At 38.1% G+C, this 27,769-nt stretch overlaps 1 protein-coding gene and 1 pseudogene across 6 annotated transcripts; one reads left to right on the top strand and one right to left on the bottom strand.

Annotated features, from left to right (window-relative positions):
* On the top strand, nt 1-3,504 carry LOC107826676 (aspartic proteinase Asp1-like; annotated as a pseudogene).
* On the bottom strand, nt 3,446-26,950 carry LOC107764343 (kinesin-like protein KIN-7C, mitochondrial). Of its 6 annotated transcripts, none has more exons than XR_012705491.1 (27): nt 26,477-26,950; nt 26,285-26,382; nt 25,869-25,958; nt 24,854-24,906; nt 20,430-20,495; nt 20,260-20,313; nt 19,959-20,018; nt 17,987-18,065; nt 17,268-17,335; nt 16,531-16,590; nt 16,227-16,331; nt 15,922-16,026; nt 15,655-15,762; nt 15,414-15,557; nt 14,770-14,952; nt 14,421-14,591; nt 13,450-13,686; nt 12,397-12,537; nt 12,168-12,293; nt 11,142-11,192; nt 10,990-11,037; nt 10,599-10,907; nt 9,785-10,522; nt 8,751-8,840; nt 7,852-8,240; nt 5,809-5,870; nt 3,446-3,729 (listed from the first exon to the last, which is right to left on the bottom strand). XR_012705491.1 is itself a non-coding variant. In XM_075244978.1 (26 exons), exons 1-25 carry the CDS (start codon nt 26,722-26,724, stop codon nt 5,850-5,852), a joined length of 3,453 nt encoding a protein of 1,150 aa, XP_075101079.1. In that variant the 5' UTR covers nt 26,725-26,950; the 3' UTR covers nt 3,446-3,729; nt 5,809-5,849. The 6 variants fall into 6 exon arrangements, 4 of the variants coding, with proteins under 4 accessions (XP_075101079.1, XP_075101081.1, XP_075101080.1 ...); XR_012705492.1 differs by having other exon boundaries at nt 14,770-14,937; nt 26,477-26,828; XM_075244978.1 differs by lacking the exon at nt 7,852-8,240.
* Between the last annotated feature and the right edge of the window lie 819 nt (nt 26,951-27,769).

Raw genomic sequence — 27,769 nt, 5'->3', positions numbered from 1 at the left:
ACGGTCAAATGGAGCAACTCTTTCGTTTTCTTTGTCCTTAGTACGAATTGAACTTTTTGCTAAGCTTTTCGAGATCAAGAAAGTAGACCCTTTTCAGGATTTGCTTCAACTCCTTTTTGAATTTTAGTCCACTGTCCAAAAATCACCATGAACGGGAAGTGGAAAGCACCATTTTGCATGCTGTTGGTGTTGTACTCTCTGCTTCTATCCGCTTTGTTTCAGAGCTGCTTCTCTGCCTTTCATCTGCCTCGTCCCATATGGAAGAAGCAGCAGCTAAAATCTGGTTCTTCTATTGTGTTCCCTCTCGCTGGAAACGTATATCCTAAAGGGTATTCACTTCTTTCTTTGTGATGTTCAGTCAATGTGATTTTATGTGTTTTCATTATTTTGGAATCTTGATTGTCAGTGAGCTTTTTAAAGTTTTTTACTTGTTTAAAGTTCGTCAATTCTTGAAGGGTTATCTTGGATCATTATAAATCATGGATGTTTCTTTAGTAATGCTGGTTTATATTGCTTTGGTTTACTAACTGGTACTGTAGTAGTCAATATTGTATGAAACAAAACTCTATTGATAGTTGATACTTATTATGGTTTGTAATAATAGTAGGAGTGTTGGCTGGTCAATCATACTTATATTGTTTGCTGATTGGGAAGAAATTGAAGAATAGTTTGAAGAGAAAAGGGGGAAATATATGAGAATTGGGGCCAATACAGTGAAAAGAAGGGATTTCTAATATTAGTCAAACAGATGATCAGGCACAAATTCCTACTTTCTACTTTATAATTGTGGACAATAGAGTTCCTTCTGAATCTTAGCTGATAGATATTAAATGAAAGTACAAGTGCTGAAGGGAAAGTTGTGACTGATTTAAGTGATTGCTTCCCGTGTCTAAGCTTTGTAGACAGAGTTATCCAATACATGTAATGGTGGGAGATAGCAGGTTTCTGGTGGATTAGTCAAGGTGCACATAAACTAGCCCAAACACCACCGTTATTAAAAAACCAAAAGAATTAGATAAATAAAAGATTATCTGTAATTTTCAAGATCTGACATTCATATTTTTTCTTCTGTCTGAAATTCTGAAATAAACATATTTTTATCCATGTTCTTTCTTGTAAATCCAGGTGGTCTCTTTACGTGCAGGTATTATCAGGTGACACTTGAGGTTGGCCAACCTCCCAAACCTTACTCTCTTGATATAGACACTGGTAGTGACCTAACTTGGCTGCAGTGTGATGCGCCTTGTGCGAAATGCACCCCGGTATATTACTGCCTTTTCCTTGTCTGTAACTTAAAATCTTTGAAGTAAAAGTCATCCTGAAAGACCATGAGTTCATCTGATATTTGTATGTCATTATATAAATGCACGTTCAACCCTAAAGCATTAGTCTATTTTGTCTTAACGTACACATGAATATGCGCCATGGCAGGCCCCTCACAGTCTTTACAAACCAAATGAAAATGTTGTCACGTGTAAGGATCCTGTATGCACGTCCCTTCACTGGCCCGAGAACCATCCTTGTCACGGCCCGGATGAGCAATGTGATTATGAGGTTGCATATGCAGATCGTGGTTCATCCTTGGGAGTTCTAGTCAAAGACGCTTTTCCACTACGATTCACCAATGGTAGCATTGTTGTTCCTCATCTAGTATTTGGGTGAGAAGCATTTAGTATACCTTTATTTGACCTTAAAAATTTTAACTCTCGAGGCCTTTTTGGTTCTTTCACTCACATTCTTTTGTTAAAATGTGATGCTTCTAATTTGTGACCTCCTGAATTGAGTCATCTTACATAGTTTTGACACCAAGTTGTTTTTTATGGATGAAATTGTTTGCCTTGCTTTTGACACCAAGTTGTTATTCATCGATGAAATTGTTTGCCTTGCCAACAGATGAGCTCCTGAATTGAGTCATCTTACATAGTTTTTGACACCAAGTTGTTATTCATCGATGAAATTGTTTGCCTTGCCAAAAGAGAAAAATTAATTGAGTCGTCTTTTGCAGTTGTGGTTACAATCAAGAAGTTCCAGTTTTTACTCATCCACCTTTTACCGATGGAATTCTTGGTCTGGGCAATGGAAAATCAAGCATTGTATCACAATTGAGTGGCTTGGGTCTTATCCGAAATGTAGTGGGTCACTGTTTAAGTGGGCAAGGTGGAGGGTTTCTTTTCTTTGGCGATGATGTTCTTCCCTCATCTGGAATTGCTTGGACACCAATCATGCGAACATCTTCCGAGTATGTCCTCTGCTATGTTATAGGGATTTATATGGAGCAATTTGAACTTTCTGAGCAAGATGTTGATGTATTACTATGATTTCAGAAAGCATTACTCTTTGGGACCAGCAGAGCTCTTTTTTGATGGACAGGCCACAGAAGTGAAGGGTTTTCCTCTAATTTTTGACAGTGGAAGTACCTTCAGTTACTTGAATTCTGAAGCTTACGATATTTTGGTATCTTCGGTAAGATGTGGAAGTGTTTTTATATTCGAAATAGTTGACATTCTGTCTGTGCACTTACAATAATCTATCTTCAGATAAAGAAAAACATAAATGCAAAGCAGCTGACTGATGCAGTGGATGACAAAAAGCCTTCCTGTGTGCTGGAATGGTTCCAAATCCTTCAAATCTGTTAATGATGCCACGAGCTACTTCAAGCCATTAACGCTGAGTTTCATGAAAGCTAAGAATGTTGAGCTTCAACTCCAGCCAGAGGCCTATCTTATACTTACGGTATGCAACTTTTAAACTGCTCCATTATATCTGGACTATATCAATAACTGATTTCTGCTCTTGTTCTCTCAGGAGCATGGTAATGTATGCTTGGGCATATTGAATGGTACAGAAGTTGGATTAGGAAATTATAATGTGATTGGAGGTACAAAATCAGTCTCCACCAGTGTCCTGTAAATGAATCCATGCTTACTTGCAAGGTTGTGTTTTAACATTTACAAATAACGATACAATAGCATCAACAAAATGAAGAGAAAATGCAGTTCTTTATCTGCATAAATACTTGGGGGAAACTAGATTTTGATAAGAGTTGGTATCCAAGTTCTTTGTGCATTTAATAAGCTTTCTGATTATTTTTTTCATCTACAGATATTTCTCTACTGGACAAAATGGTGATATACGATAACGAGAAACAACGGGTTGGATGGCTTCCAGCAAACTGCAATAGGCTACCGTATTCCCATAACCTTTATTTACATTCTCTTGCTTCTCACATTACTTGGATAGTGTATTCCTCACCAGAAAACATTTTCATTTCATGAACAGCATCAGTCGTGATTATGGAGAAGATTATTATGATGCATACCCTACCAACATGGGCATATTCGGACAGACATGTCCTGCAAAGTTTGATTCTTCGAAGCAGCAGGCAAGAAAATAAGGTGACAAAGTGAAGCTAATGTGGGCTTCGAGCCATTTTCTGTACATGTTGTAGAGTAACAACTATAATTGATCAGTCATTGGGAGTACAAACGTTTTACTGAAATGTTCCCTATGATCTACACTAAGGGTATAAGGTGTATACCAAATACAAATAATAGTACAGGTCTGGCGCACATCACTAGTCAACGAATCCTCTCCTGGCTTTGAGTCTTTCAGTTAGATATACACTTTGGTTCCCCATCGTGATTGCTGGTTGTATGAAGTTTTGGCGATAGACGATGAGTTTACCAGTTGACGTTACATCTGAATTGAGTCAATACACTAGGCTTATACCTGCGAGAAATGGAAACCAAATATGAGATAGAAACTGAAAACAATTTCTTACATACTACATTAAGATATAATAAGATGAAATAGTAAACTCAAATGAGTTCAACTGGCAGTTTGGAAATTTAATGACGAAATCACAAAGGAGTAAGGCATTAGTGCTGAATCGCAGAATTCAGATGCTTACGAAGATGGGCTTCTGAACAAACAGAAATGAACTTCAATTCTTAAAATCTCCTTGCATGTTTTTTTCGTATCTGTGTTTTGGTTTCTCAGAACATCCCAAACTCTTAACGCTTTCAGTATATTATTTAGGCAAAATACTGAACTATACACCTGATCCCTGTTATACACACTTTCTGGGAACAAAAGTCACCTTACACACTCAACCTGCCTGAACTATACAACTAATCCCTGTGTGATACTTTCTGGGAATAAAAGTCACCTTACACACTCAACCTTTCCAAAGTAGCTAAGACACACCACTTTTTTCTTGACCAGTTTTTCAGAATATGTGTGATATCACGCGCCAATAAAATCATGACACGTGTTAATAAAATTTTTTAAAAAATAAAATACTTAAATTTACAAGTATACCTTTAGCATCTCACTTCGCCTCTTTCTATTTTGCAAGGCATGTAAAAACTCTTCAACAATGGCAGCTATCACAACAATGGCAGCCACCATAAAACTCCTCCATCTCTGCCCCAAATCCAAACCCACTTCCCCTATTTCTTCTCATCATCAAATCCTCATACCCACCCCACCACCAACAACAAACACAATCCCCACCCACTAAACCCTTCTCTTTTTCCTCCATCAACAACCAAAACTCTTCTTCTAAAACCTCCTCTTCTTCATCACCCCTATCATTTTAAGAACTCTACAAAATCCAATCTCAATAATAAAAATAATAATTCCTAGACCCACTGGAATGTTTGACCTCAGTGCCATTCACACAAATATCTGCAACTTTAGATCCAAAGTGTAGCTGGGTTTTGTTTGTTTTGCTTAAGGAAGAAGACCCGCAGGGGACAGCGGGGAGGGTTTCAAAGTTAAGGAACCAAATAATGTTAAAAAGAACAGAATTTTTTTACTGAAATTATTGATGGAAGGTCAATTATTCTCTCTTCTCTCTCCTCTTTCTCTCTCTCTCTTCTGAAACATGTTGTGTAAATCTTCACCGGTGATTTCAAATCATGGGGGAAAGAACTTTCTTCACATCTGGCTCTAAATCATTCGAATTGGCAGGGAATCATGAAGGACGAATTAGATGGTATACACTGATAGAAAGGAACAGGAGATTTACGAGCAGAATCTACATTGATGAAGAGAATCTGCGCTGGGTTTGTGAATCTCTTGCTCTAGCATCCAGGGGTACAGGGAACTTATGTAGACGTTGGGGAAGGAAGGTTCAAACATACATTTACTGAGTGTATCAGAACTTCAACAGTTATGGCCGTTTTGTCAGAATTGAAACTTGGGTGGGAGATAGAAGCAATGCAATCATTGTTCCGGAAGATGAACATAACAGGGGCTGGGGAGATTTTGCAGACAAGATATTGAGATTCCTGGGGAAACTTTCAAACAACAAAATCAATCATTTTGCTGATATTCACACAAAGCCTTTTGTTGAAGCTGCCAGAATATATCAATGGCCGGACAAGGTAGTGACTCAAGCAGCAGGTTCTGAGTTAAAGGCGAGAGAAACTTTTTTGCAGAGTTGTATGATTGGCTACTTCAATGACCCATTCAGCTACAACATTCAATTTATTTCAGCTACTCAACCAAGAAACATCAGGGTTTGATTACATCTCATTTTGCTAAGTGTATGAGATTGGAGACCAGCCTTAGCTAAACACATTTAACGATTATGTTAACAGAGAAAATCGAGAAAGAAATCAAACTTCACTGAATAAAAATGCAAGTCAATTTCATGAACGGAAGGTTTTAAATCATGTCATTATCTTACCGATGCATTTAATCAATTAGTCATAGGGACCGAATAACATATCTATCTCTAGAGAAAACATAATCAGGCCGTTGAAGAATAAAGTCTATTTGCGTTAGTTGTGGGAAGCTCACCTTAGATGTTCGGGGGTGGTCAAGGAACGCCAAGCAAAATGCTATAGAACATCGATTAAGCACTGCATATTCAGAAGAAATAAATGTCACTGTAAGTCCCAAGTTGGGAAAAAATAGTTTTAAGAGGTTTTTCCAGTTAAAACAAGATATTCTTTTTCAAATTACCATCTCTTCCTGATCCAGAGGGAAAAACAAGAGGTAAGCCTATGCACTTATGGAAGGACATTTGAATATGCTTAGAAGAAAATATTAATTGTCTCGACTAAGGCTAGCAACTGGGTTGGGCCGGGACCGCCCAACCCGACCGACTAAGGAAAATGAGAGTGTATTTATAGTCAAAAAATATTGAGGTTGTTACAATTTGTGAAAAAATTATGAAGTTGGTGAATTGGAGTCTTAGTCTTCATCAATAATCAATTTTCAACAAGTTGTTCGTCAATTCGGAAAACTCGTTCCAACTCGTAAGTCTTAATATTATAGTTTTGTTTGTTTTATTCATTTGCTATTACTTGATTAACTAAGATGTCTTCCTTAAGGAATATTTTTGGTAAAAGTAAGAATAAGGGAAAATCCAAGACTGGCAAATCTAGTGATACTGTTGTTCCTCCTACCCTGCCCCCAGCTCCCCGAACCATACCTCGTAGCCGTCCTACACCTGCTATTCTTGATACCGATAATAGTTTATTACAATTTAGCGACACTGAATTTTGCCATAATATTGCACCCAGTGAATTTTTAAACCATGAATTAATAAATGCTCTCTATTCTAATAATTATAATACTATTGATAAAAATGATGATGAGGAAATTGACCTTGATGAAACTAAACCGGAAGATGATACACCCACTAGTCCTGCTCCTGGTGTTGATCCAACTAGTGATAACGCTGCTAATCCAAATGATGACCCATCTAATACTCTTGTCACTGTCCCTACTTTTTCTAGAGAACCTATCAAACGGCAGGAAACATCTTCTGTTTGGCCACTTTTTACTCAACTAGTTTCAAAAAATAAGGCTAAGTGTAAAACTTGTAGTATGAAGTTAGCTTTAAATATGTGAGAACGTGGTCGGGGACGGGATCTTTGGCTAGACACATAAAAAAAATACCCTAATGATAACGTCAAATATCAACGTCTGAAAGCTCTGGCCGAGGGAAAAAGTGCACCTAATCCTAGTCAGACTGACCCTTGTACCGGTTCAAATCAATTTCAACCGGGAATTAACACTATTACCGGTGGTATTTTATATTATGATCCAAGAAAAGATCGGGAAGAACTGGCAAAATTGGTAACTGTTATGTGCTTACCCTATAGTTTTCCTTCTGACACTGCGTTTGTGCATTACATTAGAAAAATTTATAATCCTACTTATAAAGGTTTTCCTCGCACAACCGTAAAGAGCAATATTTATAAATATAAGCATGAATATGAACAATATTTGAGCTATTTATTTACTCATATAAATTGTTGTGCTCATTCCATAGGGGGGAGGAAAACTAAGAAAGATATTGCCATATTTTTTATTGCTATAATAAAATTACAAGAGATTGCTTTGAATATTTTTTTACAATATTTTTGTCTTTAAATTTGAATTAAAAAGTTAGGTCACAATTCTATAATAAAATTACAAGGCATTGCCTTGAATGTTTTTTTAACATCTTTGTCTCTAAGTTCTATTTAATTAAAAAAAAATTACTACTTAGCGATGGGCCCATTTAGCCCGTTTGGACCGCGGACCCGACCCGTTTAACCAGGGATTATGAGTTAGTGGGCTCGGTCCCGGGTCGGTTCCTAGAAAAAGCATGTTTAGCCCGTTTATTTAGGGACCATGGCCTGCGGGACCGGGCCGGCCCACTTGTCACCCTTAGTCTCGACAACCTTATACGAGATACCAACTGATCCACACCTAATACCACACACCAATAAAGACCAGGCAGACATCCTCAATAAAAAATGTAACTAAATTCTCTTATACTGCTCATGGGAGTGCTGAACTTTCCAAGACATTTATAAGTTCACTGGTAATCACAAGAAAAATCGATACCCTTATCTGAAGCAGCTGTAGCTTCAATGACTCTGATATCCCGGAAAGATGATGGATCAGCTGGCCAAGTTCCAGAAGGTAATAAATCTAATGAACAGCCGTAGACTTTTGTTCAATGCGACCAGACCCTCATGGAAAGATTAAAAATAAAAGGAACTATGAATTATTGCATGGTATGCACAACAACAGATTTTTCAAGACAACAATAACCATAAAGTAGTGACACAATTGTGTTTTAACCTGTGGTTGGACAGGGAAAAACACATAATCAATGTTTTCTGCATTTCAACAGTCAAGGCTCCAGCTGAAACCATCCTAGAGTAATGAGCGAATCAGCTCCTAGCTACACTGCAAATCTACAAGCCATGTCTTGGGAAAAGCTCTCCAAGCTGGATTACGAGGACACCAAAAACTACATTAAGCTTTCAACTGTGAACCTCCTTTTCCATGTAGATCTGTTTATGTATGCTACAGATGTCAATCTGTGAGTTTTCACAGGCATGTAGACAATTCTTCCACTTAGTCAATTATCAAACTTTCAAATATTTGATTTGCTTAGGAGGTTCATATCTGGAGAACCTAGCACTGAGAATACCACAGCGGTGTCCCTTAAATATCTTTAGTTCATTAAATAAACCATATATTGAAGAATTACACACGTAAGATTGAATTATCTAGGACTAGTGGTCTTTTTGATGGAACATATATTACTACGACTCAAAAAGCATCATCAGTTCTTCCTGGTAGATAGAATTTTAGATGGAAATTCTGGGAAGACGACATGAGCAAAATACACAGCGACAATTGATCTAAAGATACTTAACAGAATCACAACAAAAGTGGAAAAAACATTTACTGTTTCAGTCAATTAACAAACTTAATGCAGGGAGCGCTCTAACCTTTGCACGACAAATCTTGGTAATGGCCTCAACGTGAAGGCTTTGCAGCTCTTCGAGTGCATTAATATCCAAGCCACCCAAATCATCACCCTAAATCCAGTAAAAATGTGATTTATCTAGTGATGTCCAAATAAATGCCGCATCGATAACATTGTGTCTCAAGTGAAGAGTGCAAAATGCGACAAGCACAAGACTCCTGAGTCTTTAAGCAAGAAGCAATGCTCACAGTTCTTTATAGTAAAGCTCACAATTTAGAGAGAAAAAAAGTTACCCAACATATTTGCAATTAAAATTATTAATTTCGGCATCCACTAAAGAATAATGACTATAAATCTTAACAACTCAAATCAAACACCATTAAAATGTAGTTGCAACACGCCCACAAAAATATAACCTCAATTGAAAAATTGATAATTACTTTTCAATTTCATAGTTAATTGCTCTGGTAATTCTTCTTAATTAGCTTCAATTGCAAGAGCCAGTTTTTATTTTCCAAACACCAGGCTATAAATCAAGAGTTAGGAATAGTAAATGAAGCATGGAGCAGACAAGAACAGGAAAAAAAACTCATTGATATCAAAAAACAGTAGAAGTAGCAAACACTAGAGAAGCTCCCAATCAAAGCTAGCCAAATAATAGTCATTTGATGAAAGTGTTTGTAGTTCACAGAATTAGTTAGTTAGCTACAACGTTCACAGATTAGTTGGTTAGTAGCATTCAAGAATTCAGTTAGAATCAGTTATGAAGTTGTCTAACTCTGTGATGGATCTCTTTAATCTTTGATTCATTCTCAAAATCTCTCTCTCTCTCTCTCTCTCTCTCTCTCTCTCTCTCTCTCTCTCTCTCTCTCTCTCTCTTTCTCTCTCACTCAAAAATTGTTAAGGAATTCTTCATTCTTTGGAGTTTTTAGAAGTCTGCTCTTCATCCATTGCTCTACAAACACGGTGAGGTAATAGCAAGGTAGTAGCTTCTGGGAAAAAGCATATTATTCAGACACCAACTTAAATAAGGCGCGGAAATGGGGAAGAACATACCTTTAATCTTGAAACTAAATCATCTAGTTCCTTGCACCTTTTCCTTTCCTTATGGTAACGATACTTCAATAGTTCCAATGCATCCACAGCAGGAATGTTTTCAAATTTTTCACTATTATTAAATTTTTTCTCCAAATGACCATTGGACAAGGAAATGTCATTTCTTAATTTTGCTTCCAAGATATTAGACACATCAGACCCCTCAAATGAGACAGTCTCAGGAACAGGACCAGATTTCCTCATCTTTGCAACAAGTATCCACATATTGGCAAGCTCATTCTCCATATCTTCTTCTCGCTTTTTTGCATCATCAAGTTGTTTTCGTAGTTCACTTTCCATTTTATCTCTCTCATACAATGCAGCAACCAAAGAAGCTTCTCTTTGGTGTCGTGCATTCAGCTCTTGCTCCAACTCATCCACCGATAAAAAATCTTCTGTCTTCCTAACATGTGCATCAGGTCGACCTCCACCATCACCATTTTGCTTCATATCAAATGAAGCAGATCTCCTACAGCAGTTATTTTTGCAAGGCGCATCTTTTTCAGCAGCGAGTTTGGCATTTAGGTAAGAGAGCTTTGTTACCTCTTCAGCTAAGTTTCGGAGCTCAACTGCTGCTGCTGCTGCCAGCTCTTTTGCATAAGAAGCTTCCTCAGCTAGCTTTTGATGGTGAATTTCTAACCCTTCCTTCTCCTCAACAATTTGCTCCTTCTCTTGTTTCAGGGACTCTATCTCAGCAGCCTACGAAGAGAAAAACATGAAATATATTATATTTTAAAAAATTGCATCAAAAGCATAAAATTAAAGGAAAGCCTACCTGTGAAAGAAGCTGAGAATTCAAGAATGCATCAATACTGCATTCATTGGGGACTTCATGCACAAGTCTTTCATTTGATATCATAATACTAGTTTGAGTACTTTCATTCGGAATTCTTTCTTCATATGAACAAACCCCAGCCTCCCTTTCGAGTTTAGCTTCTGTATATTCATCCGAATACACTGCTAGTGTGGCAGCGTCATGATATGCATCCTGTTGCTGGCACGCAGAACTTTTTTCTGATAATAAGGAATCAAGTTGTTGCCTCAGCAGAAGGATAGTTTCTTGCATCTCAGAATTCTCGGACATCTTCAGGGACCAAAAGATTTTCATTAGAGTTCAGAAGAATGTAACATCTGAATAGCAGATCATAGAAAGACTACAATTTTACCTTCATGTTTAGTTGCTCTTGCAGTACTCTGTTGTCTGCAGATTTAATCTTTTCATGATGACAAACTTAGTCGAGTTAGTCAGCAGCATTTAATTAGGTAGTTAATATCAAATGTTTGAGTCTAAACCAGCTCAAAAAAAACTTGACCATACCTCCAGCTCGAAGGTCTTTTCATTTAGCTGAGCAGCTAGCTTGGACAATGCCTATATTTAAGTAAAGTCAGAATTCAAATGCTATTCTGTGATAAGAAACGACACATGGTAAGAAACTAGTCATGGACTTGGGATGTGTCCTGCAAGCAATAACGTAGCCTTTTGTTCTTCCATCTCTCTTACTCTCCTGTTTGGTCTAGGAGCAGGACACATTTCAGTGAATAGTGTTCCTCTTTAATTGCCTGCTCGTATCTTTTGATAGGCAACCATTGATCTCACTAAAGAGGTATCAACAGATGCTGGACAATTACAGTCGAAAGGGTACGTATAGGATATACAGCAAGATACAGATGATTATAATCACCAAGGCTTGGTGAATTGTTGTAATTACCCAACTATAAGCTACAATTCCCAACAGCATGGACATGAACCTTCAGTGCAGCACAGGCTAGCAGAATGTAAGGCCCTGAATACACATACGCCATTCCAGGTAAATTAGGCAGTCCCGTTCAATTAAAACTTTGCATTACTCAGTTTGCCAGGGAGTTATATTAGAGTTCATTAGGGATTTTACTTCCTAGAAACTTCTTTGACCTAGGTTTAGGGCTATGGTCATATTGGAAACTGTAAGATTCTTAAAGAATATGCTACAAGAAGAGTATTTGTCAGAGATGGAGGTGAAAAATGACAAGAATGAGCTCAAGAAGATCAAACAAGCCTTCAAAAAAGGATGGTTTTTTTCGTTCAAATTGGGTGAACACTGGAACCCTCCCTATTGTGAACCAAACCAACAAATGCAGAAAAAGCAAAAGAATAAAGGTTTTACTGAACTTGGCCCAATTCCAATTGAATCGCATTGGTCATCAATCCATCAAAATGCTAAAGGATTATGGACTTCATCAATTTAGCCCTGTTCTAGATTAGGTAGCTGCTTCAGAGGTTCACTATAAGTATGTATGCTCCTATAAAACTCCAAACTTTTCCAAAGATTTATATGTATTAAGCATCACTTTTTTTTAAATTCACCTGAGAAATCTCAATATTGAGTGAACCCAGCGGTGTCATTTCTACTGATCCAACCATGCGTTGCTCCAGATGACGCATCTGAAAATTTTTTTCTCTGATTTCATCCTTTAAGTTTCGCATTTGCTCCTAATCATGAGACAATTATATAGGTATGATTACTCATATACACATTCAATATCCATCATATCTGGGAAAAGATTATAAAGTTCAACGTCAATAAATGGCTAACCTGAAGCTGCAAGTCCTCAGGACTCTTAACTGATTGCTCTGATACTCGTTTAAGAGAACTAACACATAATGCAACCTCACCAGCTAGCATCTTCACTTGCTCGTGAAGAAGATCCATTTGATCAGTTACAGTGGTCCCAGTCTGCAGAAGAAGATTGAGCATCTTAGCAGAGTTATAAGCAGAAGACAACTATAAAACCATTATCCATGAGATTGCATACAAGCTGACAGTTTAGCATACATTAACAACCTATAGAGTGCACAAAGAACATGATTTTGGGGGATGTCATGACATACAAAACCTGGAAGCCAATTGTATCTTTCTGTTTCTAAGCCTCTTTAACCTGAAGTGAATTTGATCTTGCATCTTAAAGGCACCAGTAGCACATGCATTAAGTTAATTACTTCCGAAGAAAAAATTAAGCAGTTCTCTAAACAAAGGTTTCCAGCTCTACCTATTTAAAAAGAAACACCTATAACTCCAACTGCTCCAACTGAAGATTGAACATCTGGAAAAAGCATCTATAACCACGTAATCAACTCTTACAGCAGAATATAAATGAGTTTGAGGCCTTACCACAGCTAAAACGTCTGATATTTCCTCAAAGTTAATGAAGACACTAAGGAGGACCAGATAACATGCCATTTGTCTTAGCACAACAAGTAAAGAAAACCATGGGTTAACATAAGGTAGCTTTTAAGAACGGGCAAGAATCTTCTTTAAAATTTATAAAAAAAAAAAATGCTTAATTTTGTATAAATTTAAACTTTTTTAATAGATAAGAGGACAAACTCAGATTGAAGGAGTGGGTGCAGAGCTGAGAATTTGTTAAAATAACTGCAAGAAACCAGCTGGGTAAAACACATGAATGAATTTACTGGATCGACTACATTTTAGTAAATTACATATTATTGAAGAAACAAGGTAAAACATGTCATCTAGTTCCATCAACTACACAAGACAAACTAAGTTCTACAAAAAAAAATCCAATCTGCTTTTCTTCATTCTTCATATCAACTAACCAGAAATTAAAACAAAATTAGAAGAACTTACTGGTGGAAGTCGACCTCCAGTAGCTGCACTGAACAAATCACCTGCTTGGGTTCTATCTGGGACAAAGTCTACCGCTGGAGCATCATCCCCTCGCTTATTAACAGATCTTCTCCGCCCTTCCTTCATATCACTGAATGTAACTCTACTTTGCAATGACTTCAACGAGGATGCAGGTGAACCACTTGCCGAGCTTTCATAATCAGCACTTGGTGATGATCCAATCAGATTTTCAGGCTTCTGTAGCATAAACTATGCATTAGTATGTTTATCTAAGAGTCAAATGTCTTCCACTGACATCATACCAAGACGGTAAATCATTAGTATCTTAGAACATATTATTTCTAGAACAAGGAAATAATCATTATAAGATTGCAGATTCTAAAAAAAATTAACTTCTGAATACATATCATTGTTGAAAGACAAACACTGAGGATATCAGGATAAAACTTTGATACTTAGGAGACGAATATTATTGTGCTTCTCTTTTCCTTTTTCTTTTGTTTTGTCATTTAGTACTACACAATCTACCTTTTGATTTTTACAATAGTGTTCCATTTCATGCTATAACAGATTTATTCTTCCATTTTAAGTCTTGGTATGGGAAATTCTTCCAGTGCATTATCCAACCCGCAAAAGTGAAAGGATGGATTTTTGTATCTCAAAAGTATGCCAACCAGAAAAGATTAATCCACCTGTTGTCCGCAATATCATATTCTTCTGATATCTAGCTAATATTTCTTAAGAGTTAAATCTTTTGCGCCCAACCTTACATATGCCAATTTCTTGCATGCTTAACTTTTCCTTCTTTGTTTTACGTAATAGGAAACGTTCACATTCTATTTTACCAGCTGGAAATCAGTGATTGAGATTCACTGTTGCAGTAGCATTAGAAATTTATATCGTGCACTAGTGACTTGTCACATTCTGAAAAGGTCGTATATGAAGAGGATTGAGAGATATTAAAAGTTTACTTTTAACTTGAACCAGCCAAGCATCCCTCTCCTTCTGTTTCTTCTAAAATCTTTGACCAATTCATCAAGGTTTGTGACACCCTCTCTTCCATCGGCTGATAGTTCGGAGTCAATGCTTCCAGCATCCTCATCTATCATGTATTCTCGTTTTCTATCCGGTAAGTAAGCCAGCTGCATGATCAATGACGATAAACATGTACATCATGATAGAGGTTTTATGAGCATATGGGTACGTTTAGCAAAATAAAGCGCTCTATATTTGGTAATATGTCTTTAATGCTTGTGTAACACAAAGTATTATCAGTTCGATTACTAGACTGCACATTATGTAAGAGAGGCTAGCTGTTACCTCATCTTCTCCAAAAGAATGTCTGCGTCTATGGCCAGGCTTTTCATGGATATCAGGTTGCATTGTACTTTTTGTAGAAACTAAGATTAGTTTAGTTAATCTTTGAATCCTTCCCATCAATGCTGCTTTCGCTTGTTCCTCCTCTTCCAATCGTGATTGTAACTTCACCTGCCCAGCCTCTAACTGCATCACATATAGAAAAAATGAAAAATATACACCAGTTAAATAGGCATGTAAAATAAGCCCTAATATCCTGGGAAGCTGCCTCTTTTTTTCTGTGTATAGTTTTTTTAAGAGATCACTGCTTTTTGTTTTCTGCATATTTTCTTGTGTGTATCTGTTTGGGAGTTCATAGTTTCCCAACAATTTTATACAAAAAAGGTATTTCCTCTGCAAAAAGGTGTACCATCCCTTGCTGCATAATCTAGACCCTATGGAGAGAGAGGAATCAGAGATGTCGTTTTTTTTTAAAAAGCAAGCAAAAATCTTATTGATGAGCTCCATGAGTCCTAGGTCAACAGGAGTCTCTGTTGATAGAGACGTGGATCAGTTGGACGAGACTGTTACTAACACCATCTATATACAAAAAGGTTCTCTGGAGCTTCAGATTAACAAGTACACTGGTATGTATTAATGGGACATACCTGGAGCTTCAGATTAACCAGATCATCTTGACTGGGTCCCACTTTCTGATTTTCCATAATGCCACGCTTCAGAAGATCAAGCTCTTGTTTCAAACAGGATATTTCTCTCTGATACTTTTTGATGAGAGACTTCTCGTCTATAATCTGAAATAGTTCAAAACACATGAGGTATAATTGCAATGCAGATGGTTATGTTATAGCAACAGCATTTTGCTCCTTATGCTTCCCCACAAAACCTCACCTTATTCTGTGATGCTTTTATTTCCACATGCTTAGTTCGATGTGCAAATTTCAAGGTGTTGTGCGTCTCCTCTGTGTTGCTGGAGGCTGGTGTTACCGTGCAAATGAGCTTTAGAAAAATCCAAAAGAGTGAATCAGTGCTTAGGTTTTTTTCTTTTGCTGGGGTAAATTGGGAAGGGGGAGTCCATGCAACTCAAACTCAGAGTTCGGTTCAAAGCACTGTAAGAAGATAATTGACAGCTGGCAAAGCTGATTTACTAAAACTTACAGAAACTAGACCATGTCCACTGAGTGATGACTGCAACAGACGTGTAAGCTTTGAATCTCGATATGGGATATGAGTAGATTTTTCATCTGTTAGTTTAGATATAACCTGCATCATCAAATGTTGATAAATCGATATACAAATTCCAGCACTGTACTCCAAAGGTAACGGCCGAAACAATTAATTTGTGCATTCTAAAGAAGAATTCAGTGTTCAATCTGGGGGAAACGAAAGGGACAGATGAAGCGTAAGGAGACATATAGACAAGGGAAGTTCTCATGAGTAAAAATACGAAAGAAATAGCTTACAGTGCCAAGAGTGAGTAAGCTCTTGTTTATGAATGAACCTTCTTTCCTTCTTAACCCAGTTGTCTCAGTCTTGGAACTTTCAGAGCCTGCCAAATCAATCAGATGCTACAAAGAAGATTTGAGTACAGCATGCATGAACAGCATAGTGACGACAGAACGAGAAGATAAATTCTAAATACCCGAATACCATACTGAAAACTTTAGTCGAAAGAAAATGTATAGTCTAGTGAACTATAGGCTATAACATCAAATAGCTAACAGGTAAATTTCAAAAACAAAATGAGCCAAAAGTAACACTAGCTACCAGTTGCGACAGAGCTACTTCTTCCCCCTGATTTCCTCCTCGTGAACTGCTTTCAATTGTCTGGCACAGAAAACCACTCATTAGATAGTGCAAATTTGACTAAAGGAAAATCATTTTGTGACATAAAATGGGACAAAAGAAAAAAATACATATAATTACAAATTGAGCATCTGCTGTATAGTCAGCAACATGATCAACTTTAATTTTATAAATAATCAAACAGAAGATGATTTCATGAATTTTCCTTTATGAGCCAAAGACACGGCATTCAAAAATCCTAGTTCACTCCTCAATTTCTGGCCAAGGATCAAACTCTGGCAGCTTTAGTTAAATTGCATCTCGATCTTAAGTCAAGACAACACATTGAGTTAATTACCTATTTTGTCTTTGCCCCTAATTCTTTAGTTTCAAAACATATCAAAATTACCGGAGTACACAAGTGGGAACTTGGTAATACTTTCCTTAAATGTGTTGCAGAACTATTCACTTTGAGTATTGAGCTACTATGTGCAAAATGTTTTTCCGTCACCTCCATCATTTACTTATGCTGCACTAGTCCTACACAAAACTACACTCGAACATGGGATAATAATCATTATCTATGAATATCCAATGACAAATAATTAGATAAGTGTTTATCAGCTAGAACACAGCAAGGAAGACATCCTTGTCATTTTCTGAATGCAAAGAATACACTAGAACATAGTTTAAAAGGGAATGAATGAGATAGCTATTACCAAAGTAAATATTGTATGGCTCCGACTGCTCAGTAAATTAAAGTTGTTGGAACCCACATGTCTGTGCTCTGTTTCAATGTGCCATCAAAGCCAAAGATACATGTTAAGAAGTTTCCCTTGGCATCTGGCGAAATGGTGACATATCAATACTTAGTAGAAATCAAGAATATCAAGGTCACATTAATGCTTAAGATTTCCTGAAGAAGACAAACCAAGCTAATTGATTATTGCGCAATTTGCTTTCATTGGAGATGGCTTGGGGGGATGGGCACGATTTTTTGGGAGAGATGAATATTTATTAGTACATGTCAAGATAGGTGTAGATGAAACTGCAATTAAGCAAATATTGCCAATTGTTTTCCAATATATAGACCAAATATTTGCACTATATATGAGATAGAAGAAATAGAAGATGTTTTGAAGGTTTGGCTGATGCGGTTCATAATAATAAGCAGCAGTTTCTAATACCTCTTTTTTCATGTAATCAAGACTCGTATAAAATATGTTAAGATATCGAATTCTTTAGTGCTGTTCATCAGTAAATCCAATATGAAGGCATTCTGGCACGAATTAGTACCACAGCCTTCTGATCAAAGAATATGATTACTTATATAAAGTATCACAAATAGGTAACTGCAATGAGTAAAAGCAACATGGGCTTGTTACATGAAGGTACTGATAGCAATCTCTTTATATTATAAATAGACGAGATTTACAACCTTCCCCAGATGCTATTAAGGAAAGTGCATGAGCAGGGGACAGAACAACTTCCTCCTTGATTCCTTCAACATACGTCCCCTGCATCTTTCAAATAAATTGTTAAAACTTCAAAAGATAAGCAGCTTTCAAGAAAACTAATCACATCAAAGAGTAAAAGGGAAAAGAGCTCCCAATTTCATAGGAATCAATATAACTGACTGCTTAAAAGATAGCTCCCTCACCACCTTTCAGAATAGAAACTGGAACATGGAAAAGGAAGTCCACATGGAAGCAAATGAAAAGAGAATAAACAGGACTTCAAAGGCAACATTGGACCCAAAAAACTAAATTACAGTACTCTTGCAACTCAGGGACCGTATCTCCATTTAGATGCTGCATAAATCTCTGTAAAGACCATTCAATTCCAAGAGAAAAAGTGGACAACTAAAAGATCCAAATATCCAAGTTAAAGCATAAGATTCTATGAAGATTATTATGTTCCTCCCGTGTAAAAGATAATCCAAATTGACAATAACTTCACGATGATTATAGCTGATAAAGAGCTAATCATTAAAAGAAAAAGATAAAAGAGCTAGTCATACAAAGTATACAGTATTGATGCTTTTTCAATCCCTTTCATGGTTTTTTGTTCCTATATTACACCTCGACTTGCTGCACTTCGTTATCACTTTTGTTTTTTTTCCCTCAAAAATGCCATTATATTTGCCGCCACACCAATCAGTTTCAGCTACTGACTACATCAGATGTGTTAATCTCCAAGAAACTATAAAAAGAAAAACAGGCAGCCAAGGCTTTGGGGAATGTAAACATGATCTTATTGTACAAAATGTTAAGAAAATGGACCTTGGGCATATCTCAACACCAAAAACATAACTCATAAAGTGAGGATTTCCCATGACAGCGGACAACAGTCTTTTCTCTCAACCAATGCGAGACACTTACCACCCCCTCCCACAGACGCCCAAGGTTGGAACATTTGGGGCGTGAACAACATAACATCAGGGCTCAACACTGAGTAAAACCAAGAATAAGGATAGATCTAGCTCTAATACCATGTGAAAGAGTCACCACATCCAACCGAAATTTTAAGGCAATGGTTGGAATAGGGCAAAATCATTTAAACCCCTTACAAAATTGATGAGGGACAAGTGTTGCATTCTCTAACACTCTCCTTGTTCCAATTCTAAGGCTTTGCACGTGTATTTGATTTGTTTTGACTTCCTTTTTTTTTTAAGCTGAGAGAAGAGTTCAACAGGAGCGGACCTTGAGTATAGAGAGAGATATTACGCTCAACAAGCTAATAAGTGTTTTTGGAGAAACATTAATGGATTGATGGGTTAAATTAAGGATGCGGGGGGGGGGGGGGGGGGAGCATAAAAAACTGAGTTGAGAGAGAAGCCCAGAGTGATAAAATGCGAACAAAAAGAGTTGGTGTGAAAATAGGCTCATCAAACATTGATATAATGGACCTTGGGTCTAACTCAACCCCAAAAGCTAGCTCGATGAGAGGATTGTCCAAGATATATAAAGGACAGCAACACATTCTCTCAACCAAAGTGGGACACTTAACACAAGAAATTAGTTCCATGCCTATAACATGAACCAGACCCAATAGCAAGCAATAGAAGGATTAGCATAAGCATTTATTCTGAATCGGTGAATCCATGTCAAATAAAACTTCAAATAATTAAACTTGCTTCGATTGAAATCCTCTGTTCTAGGGTGTCACTTAGCTTAGACATCCATTAAAAATGTTTGGTAAATTTACCATTAACCAGATCATAAATACAGAAGTTCAACTTCTAGGGAGTAGCTTGCTCTAAGAAATTAGTAGAAGAAACTAATGCATATGAATAGAGGATAAAAAAACCACGAACGACACATAAAATAAGATTAAAGAAAGCTTATAATATGATAACATAATTTGAAATAAAACACAGCAAGCCATGAATATGACTCATTCAAACAAACCTGCCCGTCTTCTCGTACCCTTAGATTCTGCCCTGTTGGATCAAGCAAATCATTGATGACCTAAAATGAACGTAAGGTCAATCTCAATGCATTGGAATTGAACCCTAAAATGAGAAATGAAGACACCATCATGTCCAATATGCTGAGTTTTCAATTTTATTTTGCAAATTTGTTTAAAATGAAAGCATGAAACCCTTTAACATGTGCCAATTTGAGCAGCTTATCACCTTGATTTTTATCATAAATGTTGCTCTGATGAGAACAAAAGCTACAGCTAAAATCAAACTACTGTCTGGCTTACCTCATTGTATATTTCAAGATAGGATACGCGAAGGAGAAACTCCCGCCCAGGTGTCTGATACAATACATTTGAAAGTCAGCTTTAAACTAGAAATGTTCTCCAAATAGTATTAAAGTTCATGAAACTACAGAATCAATTTTTACTAAGCTGTGAAAACAGGGTAATAGTACCTCTTGTATAATGCCAAAGACATCCTTCACTGCTAGTGGAATAATACCGGGAGACTTTTGTTCCCCCTATATAACATGAGAGGCTTAGCAAAATGTTTCAGATGGAAAGGGATATATTTCTGTCCAACTTGACCACGGAGCTAACAAATAACTCTTACATTCAAGAACCAGCAAATAAAATCAAAATCAAGAAACAAAGCTTGCACATTCATAACACTTGATTGAAAATCACTCCTGTGAGTGTAATGAACAAGCATTCTGCATGAAACAAACCTCTTGTATGGTGACACTCTTTTTAAATGTTTCTTCCAAATATGGCTTTGTATAGTCAAAGTGGCCACTAACATCAATTAAGCACTCACCCCTTGCCAAAGAAGTAGCTTTGATAGTTTACGCGAATGATACTAATTACAGGCAATGCTAATAAAAAATCATCAGCACTTAAATCTTCTTTAGTTAAAAGTTTGAGATAAAAAACTAGGCCTTCAAAAATATTCCTTTGAATCAGTGGCAAGATTAAAAAAGTAGCTTATCTTACATATATATATATATACATACATATATATATACTTAAATCTGCTGGAGGTGAAATTTGATATATATATATATATTAGTTATTCACTTATTCTACGGTTTTCTTGTCTATATTTTTGTAAACACTATTTAATTCTCCAATCACTTGAGGAATAATCAAGAAGTTCATTCCCCAAATCTCTTCTTTCTCCTTTTTCATATTCTTTGTGACAAAATCTTGCCTATACAACTTTGCAAACATCGGTTCCTTTTTTTTTGATAAGATAAATTGTATTAATCAAAAGGGAGAGAACTCCCGTATACACGAAGTATACCAAAGGCGTAGAGAATTTACATCAAAACATGATTCTCTACAAAAGACGCCCAATCTTCTATACAAGTAGGGGCTAAATGAGTGCACCAAAAAGCGATCAAAGATAAAAGACTATTCTTAAGATGTGAAAAAGGAGACTCAATCTCCTCAAAAGCTCTCATATTTCTCTCCCCCATACTACCCACATGAGAGCTAACGGGGCGAACTTCCACGCCTTTTGCTTTGTTCTTCTACGAAAACTACCCCAGCTATATATCATTTCCTTTACAGTGCTTGGCATCACCCATTGAACACCAAAAAGATTCAGGATTGCCCTCCACAGAGCAGAGGACACAAGGCAATGCAACATAAGGTGATCAACTTCTTCTCCTGAGCTTTTACACATGTAGCACCAACTAACAAGTGTAATTCCCCTCTTTCGGAGATTTTCAGCAGTCAAGATCACTCCCCTTGCCGCTAGCCATGCAAAAAAGCACACCTTCGTGGGCGCCCTAGGAATCCAGATCGAGGAGTATGGAAAAGTGGTCTCCTCTCTCACCAACATACTCTGGTAAAAGGACTTTACGGTGAACAAACCATCGCCACGCAAGCCCCAATTCCAAGAGTCGCAGGATGGCTGGAGCATGTCTTGCCCGTATAGCAGTGCCAACAAATCTTGGAACTCCGCAATCTCCCAATCTTGCATGTTCCTTCTGAATGAGAGGTTTCATACTACCCCCACTCATGCTCTTTGCGAATCTGTTGGACCATCAGTTCCTTCTGGTTTGAAACTCTGAAGACGTGGGGGAATGAGACCCTCAGAGTATCCTCTCCACACCACCTATGATTCCAAAAGTTGATTCTCCTTCCATCTCCCACCCTGTAAGTGATGTTGCCACTGAATGCTTCCCAATTCTTCATGATGCTCCTCCACATGCCACACCCGAAAGGTGTTGTGATCGCCTTGGTCCTCCAACCCCTTCCCGTTGAATCGTACTTTTCTACTATGACCTCCCTCCATAGAGCATGCTCTTCTACCCCGAATCTCCACAGCCACGTTCCCATTAACGCTCTGTTAAATACCCTAAGATCTTTCACTCCAAGTCCACCCCACTTCTTTGGGGAAGTGACTGTCTGCCAATTCACTAGATGAAACTTTCTAGTTCCATCCGTCGCATCTCACAGAAAGTTCCTTTGAAGTCGCTCCAGTTTTTCTGTGATGCTCACCGCTGCTTGCAACAAGGATAAGTAATAGGTGGGCATACTCGATAAAGTGCTTTTAATAAGCACTTCCTTACCTCCTTTTGACAAATACCTGCCACCCTACTAATCTTTTTTCAACCCGCTCGATTACTGGATTCCAAACAGTAGTATCCTTATATGAAGCGCCTAAAGGGAGGCCCAGGTATGTAGTGGGAAAGGAGCCCACCTTGCATCTGAGAACACCAGACAAGGCATCAATATTAGTAACCTCACCTACCGGAAAAATCTCACACTTGCCAATGTTGATTTTGAGTCCTGATACTAACTGAAACCACCAAGACCTGCTTCAGGTAGGTCAACTAATCCATATCGGCATCACAGAAAACCAATGTGTCATCCGCAAAAAGCAAATGTGAGACTCTTCGGGCACTGAGCACCCCAATCGAAGCTGAGAATCCTCTCAAGAAACCTCCGCCCGCCGCACGATCCATCATTTTGCTCAAAGCATCCATCACTAGAATGAATAACATGGGGATAGAGGGTCACCTTGCCTGAGACCCCTGGAGCTGCCAAAGAAACCACACGGGCTACCATTAACCAGGACAGAGAATCTGACTGAGGAAATGCATAACTTGATCCATCCCCTCCATCTTTCCCCAAATCCCATCCGCATCATAATGAAGTCCAGGAACTCCCAATTGACATGGTCGAAAGCCTTCTCAAGGTCCAACTTGCATAGTAAGACGGGTTCTCTATTTTTCCTTCTGGAGTCTACAAGTTCATTTGCCACCAAGGCAGCATCCAGGATCTGCTTACCTTCCACAAACGCATTCTGGGAGGACGAAGCAGTCATGTAAAGAACCTTCTTAAGTCTGTTGGAAAGCACTTTAGAAATAATCTTGTAAATGCTCCCCACAAGACTAATAGGCATGTAGTCTCTGATACAAGATGCATCTTCTTTCTTAGGCACAATAGTAATAAAGGAAGCATTGATACTTCTTTCGAAAACACCATTCGCATGGAAGTATTCAATGGCTTCCATCAACTCCCCCTTGATGGTGTCCCAAAATAGCTGAAAGAAAGCCAAGGAGAAACCATCAGGCCCGGGGGCCTTATCACCAACACAACTCGACACAGCCTCGTGCATCTCCTCCTCCTCGAAAACCCTTTCTAGCCACTCGTTGTCTCCCTCCCCTATATGATTGAACTCTATTCCCCCCAAAGTCGGCCTCCAACTAGCTTCCTCTTTATATAAGTTCTCATAAAACCCCGTTATCGCCCCTTTTTACCTCCTCCTCTCCCTCAATCCTCACCTCATCCACAACTAAGGACGCTATGAAGTTTATCCTTCGATTTGCGACCGCCACCCTATGGAAAAACTTGGTATTCGAATCCCCCTCCTTTAACCAGAGCGCCCTCAATTTTTGCCGCCAACTAGTCTCCTGAGCTATTGCTAACTCGACTATTTCCCTCTTAACCTCCCCCAATCTCTCTTTCTCAGATTCATCTAACTCCCCCGCCCCTTCCCCTCTTTTTAAATCCCCCAATTCATGCATAAGCTCCCTCATTTTAACCTTTACTCTCCCAAAAACCTCCTTATTCCACCTAATAATATCTCCCTTGAGCAATTTGAGTTTCTTCGAAAGACGGAATGAAGGTGTTCCTGATACCCCGTAGCTTGTCCACCATTCTTTCACCTTGTCACCGAATCCTGACACTTTCAACCACATGTTTTCGAATCGGAAGGGAGCACGCACCCCCCTCCCTCTGCATCCATCTAGCAAAATAGGCAAATGATCTGAAGTCAACCTATGTAAAGGAATCTGCAGCACATTCGGCACCAGCTCATCCCATAAGGGAGATGTAAGGAATCTATCAAGTCTAGACCTTGAGTTGGAATCCTCCGCCCTGTCCCAAGTAAACCTTTCCCCTGACAGAGGAAGGTCAATGAGAAAGTGATCATTGATGAAGTCAGAAAACTCCTCCATGGCCCTCGAAATCACACTACACCCTAATCTCTCCTCCGGGAATCTAATAGTGTTAAAGTCTCCCCTAGAACCCATGGAATGTCCCATTCCCCATAATATTGGCCAGTTCCTCCCAAAAAGACACATTGGACCCTTCCCCTACCGGCCCGTACACTCCCCAAATCCCCACTCCACCCCACTCACTCTATCTTTGACGAGAGCTGCCAAAGAGAAAACTCCCTTCCTAATTTCCTTTTAGATGGCTGCATGTTTTATTTTTCACTTCAAGCAAATTGAGTAACATGTTGGATATATACTCATTTTCAAAATGTGTACACTTTTGGATCTATCATCTTAATCAAGTGAACACACCAAAAAAGCATGGCAGGAATTAAAATGACTAATGAAAACTTAACGAAATGACTTACATGCATTGTATGAGTCTTTCCGCTGCTAGTTACACCATAAGCAAACACGGTTCCTGGAAAACATTTAAATATAACAAAAATAACAATGTAAGTGCCAAGCGGAAGACAAAATGTGAGGGAATGAGTGTCTTTGGTCTACAAAACTTTCCCCTCTATCCACACCTTAGTTTGCGACAACAATGCCTAAAAGGCTAAAACATAATTCTTAGTTATCACTTAACTGGCCCCAATACCGTACAAGTTGATGACTTACACGTTCAGTCCGACGCTTCAAAGCGTAATACAACAATTTATGGTTTCTTAAAGTAATGACCAAACTATCCTTCTCAATTAAAGCAAGAAAACATAGAACCAAAAACTCCCTAAAGAGTTGTAACTTTAGATTCCACGTCACTCTAAGAATGGATGGAAGCAAAATCTTACAAATTTTGTAAACAAGTAAAAGGTCTTGTTAAATTACTTCATCGCAGTATGTACAACAATATTATTATCCTCTGGTTTGCTCCCAAAAAAATGATGCAGAAAGGAACAAGGGATGGACTGATATATTTATGTAAAAGATGAAGGAAAGACGGCCATTGCTTTGGTAGAAGAAAGTCAAGAAATAAAGTTATGATATAAAGGTTGTTTTTTCTCCAAGACAGACATATTACGGTATGGACAAATGTGCTCCGAGTCTTCAAAAATGTTGTTGGGTGTGCGTCGGAACCTCCAAACACATTTTTGGAGATCCGACACGGGTACAACAACATTTTTGGAGAGTCCGAGCAACTTACAATATGGTATAACTTAACAAGTAATGTTGATCTTATAGTTTGCAGTTAAGGAAAATTACTATTAAGTTGATGTGAACGCGAAACCCCCCCCCCCCCCCAAAAAAAAAAAGGAACGAGCCAACACACTTTAAATTCTATTTGAACTATCAACATAAAAGAGAAAATGCTGGAATGTATCATAGCTCTGTTCCAGTTATAAGGTTGCAAGTTAAACTCAACATATATGGAGGAGTCATTACCATTAATTCCTTCCATGGCACCACCCACCACATGCTGAGCTGCAACATCATAAACATGGCGTGTAGTTGTAGCAGAACCAAAAACTTTATCTGTATGAAAGATATTTCCTTTTTCTAATAAGCAAAAGAAATGATATGTCCGTGGGAAAGTGACAAACAAGTGAACCCTAGGAATAGGCAGAACGAAAAAAAGTAACGGAACAAAATAATCCAACACTGGAACTCCATTAAAACAGTTACAATTGGAATTCCAGACACAACCATGCATGAATGATTGTACCTCCATCAACATCAGTAGTACTTTTTGACGAATGAACATACTATTCTGCATTATTATTACAAGAACATACACTTCCACACATTTATACAGATAGAAAAATGAAAGCTAACGGTCCACCAAGTCATAAACGACTAACCAAAACTATAAGCAATTTTGGGATTGATCTCATTGCGGACCGTATAATCTCCATCAGCATACCAAGCTAACTCGTCGCCTTTACCAATCTCTCTAGCACTACAAAAGATGAAAAAAAATCGACTTGTCATCATCAGCAACAGCTCAGATAATGGAGGACCAGTGTACAAATAAATGTAAGGAAATTACTCACTTGAGCGGACGAAACCTAACGGTAACAGTGACATTCTCCTTAGTCTTTCCAGAAGAACCCGGTGGACCGTCGGAGCTAGGAGTCGACGGAGAAAATGATGATTTTGCCGGCGGTAGAGTGGGAGCTTTGGAGGAAGTAGTAGAGGAAGGGGTCGTAGGACGCTTAGAGGAGGAGGAAGACGACGACGACGACGACGATTTTCGAGACCGGAACGGCGAGATGGATGATCGGAGCCTTGACGACGACATCGGAAGAGAGAGAGAGAGAGAGAGAGAGAAGTGTGTGGGGGTCACGTGCAGGCCGGCGAATATATTTGCCGCCCTTTGTATATCCCTCCAAAATACGAGCTTTTGATATTCTATTGAGCGGGTCTTCGAAATATTTTGGGTCTATGGTAGTGAAAGTGAAATGACTAAAATGGCCTCCTGACCATGATCTAACCTGGGGAGTGGGGACTTGGACTCTGGACCGTTTAGTTCAAAATGGGAGGGGAATCCTTTTCTCGTTTCTTTTGTGTCTTTGTCCTGTCATTTTCCTCTTATTATGGTGGATTAGTACATGCTGAAATTTTATTTTTTGTCTTAGTGGGCCAGTGAATAATGTGGATGAGATAATAGGATTTCCATGGGATATTTTTTATTCTTAAAACACCTATATTTATTTTTGGGGAAAAGAATCAAAATACTCCTTGAATTATGTATATGGTATAAATATGCCATCTGTTAATAGTTGGGGGTGCTTTGTAGTTATAAGTGTAGCACATATATGCCATGATTATCTGGATCTAATTAGCATCTAAATACTTTGATCAGTACCCAGGGTTGCCTCATATATGTCGTCCAGCCAACAATTAACTTATGATATATCTAGACCATTTACCAAATTTTAGGGTCAAATTTGATCCTTTCCCATTTATTTTTCTTTTCCCTTATTCTTCGTTATCTTCCGAAACACTACCTCATATAGACACCTCCTCGCTAAAACCCTTTTTCACTACAAAACTAACCATTCAAAATACCTACTTTAAAAACAAAGCCTAGCAGACAACGAGAGCACAGGGCAAACCTCCAACTATCTCGCTCTTCTTGCTCGACCACCAGTATATAACATAAGTCTTGGTCCTTCACATTCGCTCCATGACACCACCATAAATCTCATTCATCCATCCAACAATAAACCGTTGTTAGTCCCTCGAAGAAAAAAACTACCTGAGATATGATCAAGAGGTTGCATATGATTCTCTTTTACTATATTTTCTTTTCTCGTTTTTCAATATCCTTCTAAAAAGATGGG

Source organism: Nicotiana tabacum, chromosome 22 (assembly GCF_000715075.1).
Source record: "Nicotiana tabacum cultivar K326 chromosome 22, ASM71507v2, whole genome shotgun sequence".
NCBI classification, from domain to species: domain Eukaryota; kingdom Viridiplantae; phylum Streptophyta; class Magnoliopsida; order Solanales; family Solanaceae; genus Nicotiana; species Nicotiana tabacum.
This window is presented reverse-complemented; position numbering and strand designations above follow the sequence as displayed.